Source organism: Oryzias latipes, chromosome 1 (assembly GCF_053564925.1).
Source record: "Oryzias latipes strain Hd-rR chromosome 1, Olatipes_Hd-rR_3.1".
In the NCBI taxonomy this organism is placed as follows: domain Eukaryota; kingdom Metazoa; phylum Chordata; class Actinopteri; order Beloniformes; family Adrianichthyidae; genus Oryzias; species Oryzias latipes.
Genome location: NC_136237.1, coordinates 16,194,311 through 16,206,810, shown reverse-complemented (window position 1 = coordinate 16,206,810; position 12,500 = coordinate 16,194,311). Strand labels below are relative to the sequence as shown.

The following is a 12,500-nucleotide window of genomic DNA, read 5'->3' as shown; positions in this document are numbered from 1 at the left end:
TAAAGACCAACTCTTATGAAAATGATGTTTTGGTGTTTTTAACACGTTCTTGTGGCATTTTCTGATGACGAAGGATATATGTAAAGAACAGTTTTCTTCAAATCGTTGTGAATCAGGAGCAGATGAAAAAATGCCACTTGAAAAAGCTTGTGCCTACAGGAGCCACAGACTCCCTGCTCCGCTTCATTCTGATGCAGACAAATAGATCCGTGAAAGAGTGTAAAAATCTAGTGTTCTGAAATATAAATAATAGAAATGTACTCTGCGATAAAACAACAATAAACATTTTTCTTTATTCAAATTTTTGTGAATCAGAAGCAGATGAAAAATGCAGAGAGCTCTCAGCAACAGTCCAGCCAGAACTCCAGAACTCTGAGGCAAATTTCAAATGAACTACTGCTGATTTGCAAATGTCCTCGAAAATGACACAGGTTTTTTTTTTTTGGCTAAAAAAAAGGCATAATTATACTTAAAAGACCACTGGGACTGCTTTGAAAGTAGATCGAAAGATGATCACAGTTGCATGAGAATAGACTTGAATCAGCAGCTCTCCATGCTGCAAGTCCTAAGCCCTAAGCTGTTATTGTTCTTAAACATATTTCCGCACAGAACTTTGTATTTTTTGTCTTTTCTATCCTTAATCTGTTATCTGTTAATTCTTTGGGCTTGAGGTCACCTCTTTCTTGGGGTCTACTAAGGCCTCTTATAGCCCACCTTGAAGGGAGACCCTCCGGCTCACAACTGCCTCCTATTTTTTCAGTTGTATCAGTTCATTTAGTCCACAGCCCACGGCTCATCATCCTTTTTACTTAGATACAGACTGGTTGATGTATTTAAATTTTAAATAAGAAATTTCTTTTGTAAATAGCTGTGGCAGGATGTAAGAAAGCAAATCATTATGCAAATCTCCATCAAATGTTTTATTCTCTAATAACCATTAGTTGATTCATTGGCTCATGTGGCTCTATTTGTAATTATTTAAACATTTTTTGCTTTATTTTTCCAGACAGATTTGTTTTGTCCTTCCATAGCACAGATTTTTAGGCAAAGATTAACTCCAACAAGACAAAAATATGGAACATATGAGCAACCTACTAGGAAGGTAGCATCAGTTGAGCCAAAGGGATTGGCGCGACTAATGTGCCTTCGAGCCATGACATGAATGCTAAAATTATAAATGTAATAATAATTAGATGGAATTTGATAGTGTTGAATTCTGTAATACAATACTACAATACTAGTACAGCACACCCCAAATCCCTCTGTGGGCCTGGAGAATAATGTTCTCTGGATTTTGGCAAGGTCACAAAGTTTGTGCATTAAAATGAGAAACTTGTTGTGTACCTCCAGGCCAGATGGAGGCAGTGTGACACTGTTTCAGTCAGACTGAACATCTGCTCTACTCCCATGACTCTTTCCTCCTCCTCTCCCTTCTGCTGCCTCCCTCGCCTGTCCTCAGTGATCACAGCAGTGTCGTGGAGAGACATGCCAGTGACTGCGATCATCACACCAGGGGAGGAAAGAGCAAAGGAGAGACATAGATGGAAAGAGCATTTCACAGGCTCACGCAGAACACTAAATGTGATGTGGAAGCATCTGACATTTACTTTGGAGCTGATGGAACAGCAGTTTTTAAAACAAATGCTTGAACAGTGAAAAACTAAAAAACTGAGCAAACAGCATAACAATGAAGTGTGAACAAAACAGAATGCATTATGATTGTTATTGTGTCATCGTTAAAGCTGGTTTGGTGGATCAGTACTTGTGGTGGACTGACAGATATTGAGCTGGTGCTCTAAAACACAATAAAACTATTTGGGCAACAGCATTTTGCCAGGCCAAGAACAGTTTTTTTTTCAAGACCATTTCCCTTCAATATTTAGTAGTATAAAAGAAATACTTTTAAAAGTTGTTCTTGTGAGATTTTGTAGAAAGAATTTGGTTTCTCTGGTTTTTCTGGTTTCTACATCCTGATAGACCAGTGTTTTTCAACCTTTTTTGAGCCAAGGCACGCTTTCTCCTTGACAAAAATCCTGCGGCACACCAACATCCAAAAATTAAAAAAGAAGATACTCTATAGTCTGTTTTAATGTACAGTCCCTCTGCAATCTCATGTGCATTTTTGTGATAGTTGTGGTAGAAAAAGCTGGAAGTTGCTGCTGTTTTTTCTAAAAGATGTAATAAACGTTAAGTTAGTTTTCAGTAATAATTTTCAACTAAATTATTTGAAATGATAGGAGGGTCTCCAAGGTCCCCAAAATCTTCTGATGATTGGATGATTTCAGACTGCCACCCTTGTCCCTGTGCTGCCATCCCACTGCCACTGTCTCATTGTTAGAAAAATCGTAGGGGAGGAGGTAACAACTTTAGGAGGTTGGCAACTAGAGGAGGATAGCTACAGGAGGAGGTTAGCTAAAGAAGGAGATTAACTACTGGCATTGACCAGTTGTCAATCTGACGATCCCGAGCACCATGGGTCCTGTATATCAATGGGGAGGCAGCATTGTTGCAGCACAAAACGTATCATGTCACTGATAGCACCACAAAGAGTCCAAGACCTGCGTATTGACGAAATTGCAGTTGATGCTGAGAAGAATACGGAGAAGACAGATCATTGTGCTTGCTGCACTACTCATAGATGAAGAGTAACGCGCACACGATGAAGAAGAAGTTGTTATTAGATTAGACCATTGTTGCAGCCAAGAATATTTCTCGGGCAGTAAATAGAAAGTTTATATACCCCCAAGCGGCTGGCGGCAGATGACACTTGATATTGACGCCGCCATCCGGAGACATTTAGACATCGTCAGTCAGAGCTGCTGCCAGCTGGCGATCCAGCTGCCACTGCCCTGTGGCCGCCCGATTTCGAAACGTCGTCGTCCCCGCTTGACTGACAGAGATTTTGTTGATGCCTCCCCATCAAGCGGTGGCAGTTGTATTTGTGACCGAAACATTAGCAAGGCAGGACATTTCTTTTACATTTTTTGTGCCATTATTATTTAGCATTCGAACCAAAATTATTTTCAATCAGGCCACAAAATTTTTTTTCCTTTCAAATTTGTGATAATGTTGTCTGTTGGTTGGATAATGACAACTGCTGTTCATTGTAGCCATTCTTCCTTGCAGATTTTCTCAAGAGCTGTGATGTTTTACAGTTGTCACTGTTATCCTAGAAGATTCAGTCATGTTATCTTCAATACTTTCCCTGAGAATAGATTTTAGCCCGGAATCTCTCCATATATGGCCCTGATTTGTCATTTCCTTCATACTGATCCGTTCCCTTTCACAGAAAAACAGCTCCAAATAATGATGTGCCCACCCCATGCTTCACAGTGTGCTCTTGGTATGCAACTCTCCATTCTTCTCCCTGTAGACACTACGAGTAGAATTTATTATAAAGATTTCTGTTAAGTTCTCATTTGACCACATGACTTTCTACAAGTTTGCACATTCCACAAACTCCCTGATCTGCCCCGTCCAGCCTGCACAGGCTCAGGTGCAGGAGAAGAGGGCACCTTGCTGCATTCCCCGCATGCATTTTAAGTGGGTCCCAGGCTGGATTTTGTTGTTGACCGCACATTTTTAAAATTCAAGTGTAAGTCCCAAATGTGTTCTCCGCATTTGTGTTGCTTTATTTTTTGATGACCTCATTTGCGTATTTCTCGCCAACTGTCTGATCACATTGGTGCCAGTTTGTGACCCATTTTTTATCCGTTAAAAATGCACATTAGACATACACTGCATGAGGCACGCAGTATGTGTGCCTCAAGGCAGATGGCGCTGGTGATCCCAGAGAATGTGATACTGCGGATAAAGAATAATAGAATTAGCTGTAGCAAGTCAAGTGCAGTCTTTAATATTGTTTGCATCATTTTCTAAATGGAGGAATTTGTGGAGACCCACTGCAGTGATCTCCATTGAGACAGAAAGACTTTTAAAACTGAAAAAAGAAAAGGAACATTTCTACAAACAGGTTATCCATATGTTTCTTCGGAAGGAGTGGTGCATGGACTTCATTTATATATAAAAGTAAGTCAATTATAACAATTTTGGTACTTTTTTCAATGCTACCGGACCATTTTTGGAAAATACCTTCACATGCAGAATTCAGTCAGTGAAATTTGTCTCTGGTCATGTTGAAATCTGCTGTCTGCTCCAGAGAGGAGTAGAAGGCCGAAGTAAAAAAAGCCAACGTTTTCAGCTACTTTTTGCTAATAAGCCCAACACCAGAGATCTACCGTGCAGTTTTTTTATGGAAAAGTCTCAAGTATATCGGTTCATTCAGTTGTCCACTTTATATTACGTTATCTCTTGCAGTGCTTTTTTTCACAGTTTCTTAGTTGCACTGTGTAAATTATTAATTAACCACAAGCTAAGCTTAAGACAGTATAAGAACAATTAAACAAGGTTAATAAATCACACGGAAAACTGTAAAAACTGGGGAGTTACTCTGATCTACGGGGGTGTTGTACATCTTTTGTACATCCTCAATTTGTTCCCATTGGCAAAATGCAGTTCACGGTACAATCAATGATTTCCGTAAAGGTAAGGGTCCATTTTTATTTGTCATCAGGACTTGATGCATCCAAGTTCAGAGTCATTCTGTTTTTGGCAACTTGAACGAAGTTAAATCTAAAAATCGAATTTACACTGAAACAAAAACAAAAAAAAAATCAAATAAAATAAAGAAACAGGCTAAGGCTGTCTTAAAGATCTAATAATCTGTGAAAATAGCATGTAATGAAAAGCCAAAATAAAAGTTATTCAAAAACTATACACAATACTTTTCTCTTGTTTTTGTTTTTAATATGTAATTAATCAGCCCCCATCCCAAAATCTCTGATCAAAAGAAAAATAAATCAAAGAGACACAGTACTGTAACATTAATTTATATTTTCCCACTGCCCTTATATTGTATAATTGTTCATTTGTTTAAAACAGAAGTTCATTAAAAGTAGATCAGATGATTTTTGACAAGCATGCATGTAAATTCATTATTTGTCGTCACTTAGCTCAAGCTTTGTGGCAGCTATGTTCTCACACGCACTACTTTGTGTCTTTGGCAGTAGTGACGGCTCATTGTCCACAGTCTTCTTAAAGTTTGCAAAGAGAGCTTTCCAAAGTTCTCTCTGCTGTTTGTCCCGTTTTATGGGACAAAAAAAGCAACGACAAGAAAGCAAACAAACAAAAAAACCAGAGGTCAGCTTTTCCTTAAAAATATTTTGCTGTTGCAGAAAAAAGAACATGTCAAATGTTTACTACTTTCAGTTTTTCAGGTAAGCTTTAGCCTTTTCCATTACAGACTTCTTCATGGTGATGTGGTTTCCATGACACCTTGATTTAGTTTTACCAGTTAGCTACTCCTGGGTCACTTAACTTTATTTCTTGATGATAGTTTTGGCGCAGGGGAAGTATTTCTTTATGATATATTAACATATATATTCATATATTTATATAGAATCAATACATATAGTAATTTTATGATTTTTTTGCAGCATTAATAGCTCTTTGCTTGAATACCACACTGCAGTTTTTTCACAGTATTATGTGATTTAAAGAATGAAACCAAGAAGATACAGCAACTAAACAAAGGAGTGGGGTGTAACATCGGATTTACACTGGTCTGCGGCGTTGTGTGTGGAGTTCGTCTTACAACCATCAGTTAGTTTACATTGTCTCCGATGTGTGTCTAGTCCGCCCCCCCCACCTCTTAGCCTAAGTTCTGGAGGAGTTCTTACGACAGGAAAAATTGAAATAAAAAAGATTCTACTTAACCATCTCTATCCATTTTATGAGGACTCAGAGAGCTTTCCTCACTGAGTCCTTATAAAATGCATGTTTTATATCATAAATTATGATATAAAACATGCATGCATACTTCCAAATTAAACTTTTGTTGTCCAAAGTGAAAATGGAAGCTGGTATTATCTGCGGTGTTTAATTGCGTTATGACTTGGCCACGACACCCAATATATAAAATAAATATTTATACATTTTTATTTTGAAATTACAACAGAAGTTTTATGTTGAAACTCGTACCTTGTTGCTGTTTCTCTGGCTTTTTGCCGCAAAATCGGCTCAAATGGAAATAGAACTCCTCAAACTTGCGTTGTGGAGGGACGAACGTTAGATGGAGACTTGACAGAGATAATGTAAACATTCCGATTGATTAATAAACGCAACAGAGACGCATCACAGAAGGACTAGTGTAAATTAGGCTTAAGAGCGTTGAGGGCATGTGTGTTGGGGGCTTGTTGCGATGGTAGTGCAGGGGGGCAGGTTTTTAAGATGGGCCGAGGGGAGGGGGGCAGGCGGTGGTCCCTTTTTCTAAACCTAAGAAAAGTAAAAATATGAAGGTTACTTTTGAGCAGGTTTCCTGGCCCAGCCCATCCCTCCACAGTTCCTAGAAACAACCATTGCCTATCTTACCAAAGCATCCCAGATGTTCACCCCCTTAACCCCGACCGCTCAACACTTTACAAAAAACTTGTTAAACAATGGTTCATGGGTAGATCATGCACATTTTTTTTATGCATTTTGTTTTCCATTTTCTCTTTTTGTTTTATTAACAGAAACCCAATTCTTCACTCTTTTTTTCTATCCAAATATGAACAATTCCCCCACCCCGCACACAACAATCTGTCTTTTGCCACTTTCCAGTGTCTTCCGTCAAGTAATGTTATGCAAGGGTCTGTGGTCAATCTCTGTCTCATACAGGTGTAGTGCGCCGGTTGGCGGTGTTGCTGTGGCCACCTGAGTCTTTCAGGTCCTTTTGAATGCAGTTGTGGACCTGTAGGAAGTTGTGGTCCCTTTCTGTGGAGTTATAGGTAGCTGTAGGGGTGCCTGTTTGGCCTTTAGGCAAGGTGTACATTGACAGCTCAGTGGAAGGTAAAGTCCCAAAGGCCTTCAGGCCAACTGGTGATGCCTCGCGGGAGTGTGAGGGATCCGTTGAGCGGGATGAAGAACGTGAGCGGCGTCGGTATCGGTAGCGGTAGCTGGGAATACGAGTGATGGCTGCACCTTGGAGGTAGTCGGCGGCTCTTGCACCCACTCGCAGCTCTCTGTGGCGGTCGATGAACATGTGCACGGCTAGAACGCCCACCATTTCAGCCATGATAAAAGAGAGGGCGCCAAAATAAAAGGACCATCCGTATGAGTAACTATTCTTCTTGGAGTCGCTCTTAGAGGGGTCACCTGCATTGGCTGATATGTACACAATAATTCCTATGATGTTGCTCAGACCTGGAGGTTGGAAGAGAAGGGAAAACACAACAAGGTCAAATAGATTCTCTTTAAAAATGCTAATCCAAAAGGGTAACAATTTCAAGAAAACCCTAGTTGTAGGTTAGGGGCTGTCATCTGGACTTAGTTTTTAAAGTTAGAAGACGTTTCACCTCTTATCCAAAAGGCGTTGTCAATTCTGAATTAGCTGGTAAAAGAACTGGTCATCTCTTTCAGCTGTTAACGACCCAGGTGGATAACAGCTGAAAGAGATGACCTGGTTAGGGAGGGAGTCACTGACTCCCCAACCCACAGCTGAGGACAAAGGACTCTTAACGACCCGAAACCATGTAGGCTAGGTTGACAATACCATCCAGTTTCAGGTCTGACTCCTCCCCCATGAGCATATATATACCAGCTCTTTTACCAGCTAATTCAGAATTGACACAGCTTTTTGGATAAGAGGTGAAACGTATTCTAACTTTTTGGATTTGGATTTGGATTTAGAAATGGTTTATTTCAAGCAAACAAATAAGAATAATACACAAAAACAATACAATAATCAGTTATACATTCATACAATGACCTATCAAACTGAGGAAATTTGACTAAGTCCAGATGACAGCCCCTAACCCTACTACTATGATAGAATCAACCTGGATGAATGAGAGTCTTCATAGACACAATTTCAAGAAAACTTTACATTTTATTTTAGATGGATATTAAAGGCTTTTCTTTAAATTAATAGCCGTTTTCTATCATACAATGACACATCTTTAAAGACCCACACCAACTAAAATTGTGTTTTTGTTTTTTTGACATGTTCTTGTGGCATTTTTCTGATGACTGAGGATGTATTTGAGGAAAATTAAGCTTAAAATTGCATTTCTGAGTATTTCTTTATTCATATCTTTGTGAATCAGGAGGAGACACAAAAATGCTTTGGGAAAAAGCTTGCAGCTTTGATGTAGAACCTACAATGGCAACTTGCAAGTTCCCTGCTCCACTCCCTTCTGATTCATCCACTTGTAGAAGAAAACATCCATGTACATCTTTATTTTCCTCGTCTGAGATTAAATCTAGCTCAAAGCTGTATGGCTGGATAGCTCTGATATTGCTCACTATTTTTGTTGCACATGAAATTTTAGGATGGTGGTGTGAGGGGCTGAAAGCTTGCAGGAGAGAGTGTAGATGGATGGATAATGGGAAGTAGGGCCAGGCCAACAATTTGATTTGATTTTGCCTAAAAGTTGCAGAATTATAATTAAAAGAATATTGGAAATGCTTTAAAAATAGATCCAAAGATAATTGGCATGGGTCTTTGAACTGGACTAAATAACAAACTTAATTCCAACCAAAGGTTTATTTTACGATCTTTTGGGAATATGTAAGACGTTGTTTAAAACCTCCCTCATCATATTTCTCATTTTTAGTACTTGGTACTTAAGTGTCATAACGTCATGTTTGAATTTATTACCTTTGCTCAGAAAAGAAGGATTCTTTATTGTGGATGATAGAATGCCCAATCCAAGACAACTCTGGTACAGGTCCATTAATTATTCATTCATCCTCACTCAGGTTAATTAGTTATTTGGCTTAGCACAAAAGGCCTTGGATTAGAACCACTGCGGTTACATGGACAAAAGTAATCGGAATGAACGCCTGATCAGAATAAAAATGCGTCAAACACGCCGTTTGGAATACTCTGCTCCGATCAGACTCATTCGAGATAGGTGGGTTTTGCCGATTGTTGATCCGATCGTGGTGCATATAAACAATTTAAAGATAAAGTTCCACCATCTGTCACACACCTAGGCCTAGGTGTGCGAAATTTGTTCTCCGACCCATCCCCTGGGGGAGTGGTGAGCTGCAGATGAGCCCCGCAGCAGCGTTAAGGGACTTGCCCAAGGACCCTCACTGGGTGATGGTAATTGCCCCATTACCATTGCTGATTCATTCATTTGAACCCTGGATTCCTGCGTGGCAGCCTTCCACCTTACCAACCGAGCTACTATCCAGCCAACTTATTCTGATCGTGGGTCACTACTGCTCTGGTTTTACGTCATGGGTAGACGGTGTGGCGCTTCAGAGAAAGGCAGTCCGTCCGCTGCCCTGTGTGAGTGAGCTGCCAAACTCAGAAGAACCGTGTCTCCCCCGGGTGGACCGTGTCTCAGAGCGGAGGACGGTTTGTGAACTAACGGTGACGGCTTTTGAATGGACAAATGCTGCGCAGTCCTGAGGACCGTGCAAACAATCATGTGAATTTGTTTATCCAATCAGTTCCAGACAAAATAAAGGCTGATTTTATTCCCACATATTTACGTTCAGTCAAGATGTTGTTGGCACGTATTAGTCTAACCCAGGGGTCAGGAACCTATGGCTCGCGAGCCATATATGGCTCTTTTGATGGTCACATGTGGCTCGCAGACAAATCTTTAATTACACTTTTTTTTTTTTTTTTTTTTCATTGGACCAGTCCTTCTCGGGCGCCATGCGATGCCAGAGGCGCGCAGTAGTAGCGTTGCTTGGAGAGCACTATCAATTTACTATTATCTATTATTTCACAGAGTTTGTACCAGCCGGAAACCTGTGAATTGCCGTGCCTAAAACTGCGCGCTCCCGTCTCAGAGAAAGAGCGCGCAGTTGCGGGGACGGGATGTGTGAGGAAGAAAGCAGAGGGTGGGGGTGGGGGATGGAGTTGTGGGCACAGGTAGCAGGTGAATTGCGCAGGGATTGTAATAACGTAAAACCCGCTGCCTGTCACTCACTGCAGCGTGTGAGTGTGTGTTTGGCTCCGCGTGTGCACGTGAGCAGTCTTTCTCACATCTACAGAACATTCAGACCAACCTACGATCACGTTTAAAGTCTCAACGCCTTATTTATCAGCAACAGCATAACAATGTTATTAAAAAGAATCCACAGACTTATTGTACTTTAAAAATGTTGAAATCACATCAAATGCACACATTCATTTGTATATTTAGTTTGAAACATATCGTTGCCTACTGACTTGGACTGGGTGGCTGTTGGGCCGCGTTAAAAGTTCTGGAGTTCAATGAACGCATCAGGTAGAGATCTGATTGGCTCTCAGTTCTGTCGCTCAGCCTGTTGTTAGGTAATTTGGACCAATGGGGTTCAGCTATGGGCCGAATAAGGGAAATGGGAGGGCTGGAGCGGGAGCAGGGGAATATAAAGTTGGCAGAAGCGCTTTCATCTCGCTGGAGAGATTGAGGAGTTGCTGAATTAACTGTGCGGCGTTTGTTGCGGTCTACAGTAACCAGAATAAAGAACCTTAAAAGAGGTTAAGTCTCAGTGCCTCAGTGTGGGAAAGGGACACTACATTATTGTATGGCTCTTTCGAAATTACATTTCAAAATATGTGGCGTTTATGGCTCTCTTGGCCAAAAAGGTTCCCGACCCCTGGTCTAACCCTAACCCTTCTTCCAAACAAAGCACAGTTAAAAAAAATTGTGAGCGAACAAGCACTTAATAATAATCATAATAATAAAATCACGTTTAGAAGATCATCTCACTCTATGCTGCCGGTTTCTTTGTTTACAACGGAACTCAATATTTCTTGTTCTACGGTTGTTTCCGGTATTTTAGAGAGTTCTTCGCATGTCCAAATGATTTATTCTGACTGAAAATGTGGCGTATGTACACAGTTTAATTCTTATCCGATCTTTTCTCCGATCAAAGATATTTTGCACATGTAACCGCAGGTCTTTGTATTTCTCACTTTTTGTATATTTCATTTCCTTTACTATGTCTTTCATTAATCAATATTGAACCTTTTCATCCTTTTTCCTGTAATCTTTTTTCCCTAAAACTCAGACTTTACTCTCATGCCACTCTAGATCTTACTAAACTTTACAAAGTGATCTTGATTAATAACAGTTGTTATCGCTCTTTACCCTCTTCCCATGATACCTGCAGAGACGAAGAGGATGCCAGCGCTGAGGATGATGTTGTGGCGTGACTTGTAGAATTCGCTGGCGGCGATGCAAAGCCCCCCCATGAAGAGCAGGATCACACTCAGTATGGGGAAGATACTGGAGGCTCGCACAGCTCCTGGATGAAGAAGAATAGCTGTCAGAAACGTCAACAGGCAAACTAGCTTCAATGGATTTTTAGAGGAAATCAGATGACCACATCAACTGCTGATGGTGATGGATGGTTTTTAAATTTTGTGTATCCTTAGCCAAACCAAAGAAATTATATTCTTTTGGATCGGATATCATGCAGACATGTAGATATTATTTACACCAAATTTTGTTGCACACTATTCAAAAGTATTTAGATTTTCTTGATTTTTCAGCAGCAAATATAGACACAGAATCTACATGTTATCAGGAATTTACAGTTTCTTTTAAAGAAAAGAGATTAAGCACATCATTTTAAAATATGGGAAAATATTGTGGTTTCTATTTTAGGTGTAACATTTTATTCCAGGATTTTAAGAATTTAAAGTCCCACTCTGATCATCTTTTGATCTATTTTAAAATCGTTCCCAGTGGTCTTTTAATTATGATTATGCTTTCTTTTTTTCATAGCTAAAATAACAAAACTTGTGACAATTTTTTAGGTCTCCTGCAGAGTGGCAGGAGTCCATTAGAAATGTGCCTCTCAGTTGTGGACTGTTGGTGCAGAGCAGCCCCACTCCCTCCTCCTCCTTCCACTGCTGAGAGATCTCTGTTTACTTTTCTTAACGCCCCTCACACCCCCAGCCTCACATTAACTAAGATGCCAGCTGAGACGAAGAAAGCAAAGACGTACATGGATCTATTTTTCTGCAAGTGGCTGCTTTAGAATGGTACAGAGCAGAGAGCTGCAGAGTATTTTCTACAGAATGAACACAATCTTTGTTAAATGGTAGTTTACACCTGCTCCTGATTAACAACAACTTGAATAAATAAATATTCAGAAATGTCATTTTAAACCTAATTTTCTGAATTTAGAGGCCTCCATACTGAGAAAACTGACACAAGAACACATTAACACAATTGTAATCAAATTGGGTCTTTAAGAAAAACTTTAAAAAAATAAGCACAACTATATTCTTAATAAAACACAGCCTTCATTTGCTGTCTGTCAGATAGCACTGTGAGAAAAACGAAAGCAAACCATTATAAAGATACCGGTAGTCATAAAGAAATTACATTCTCCAACATGCACAAAGTTTTGCACTTGTTTTTTATAGGGAGAAACGTAATCTGGAATAGACTATTAGCATTTTGAAAGTGGAAATTTTTTACATTAGTCAGAGATAATCCTTTGAA

General features: G+C 39.9%; 1 protein-coding gene across 1 annotated transcript in view; it reads right to left on the bottom strand.

The window, feature by feature from the left end:
• Nucleotides 1–4,873: 4,873 nt before the first annotated feature.
• Nucleotides 4,874–12,500, bottom strand: part of cacng2b (calcium channel, voltage-dependent, gamma subunit 2b) — a 108,188-nt gene continuing 100,561 nt past the window's right edge. Inside the window, exons 3-4 of the mRNA XM_004066076.5 lie at nucleotides 11,152–11,292; nucleotides 4,874–7,242 (exon numbers count right to left, since the gene is read on the bottom strand). Of these exons, the coding sequence (XP_004066124.1) occupies nucleotides 6,710–7,242; nucleotides 11,152–11,292 (674 nt within the window). The 3' untranslated portion in view covers nucleotides 4,874–6,709. The remainder of the gene's footprint in view (nucleotides 7,243–11,151; nucleotides 11,293–12,500) is intronic.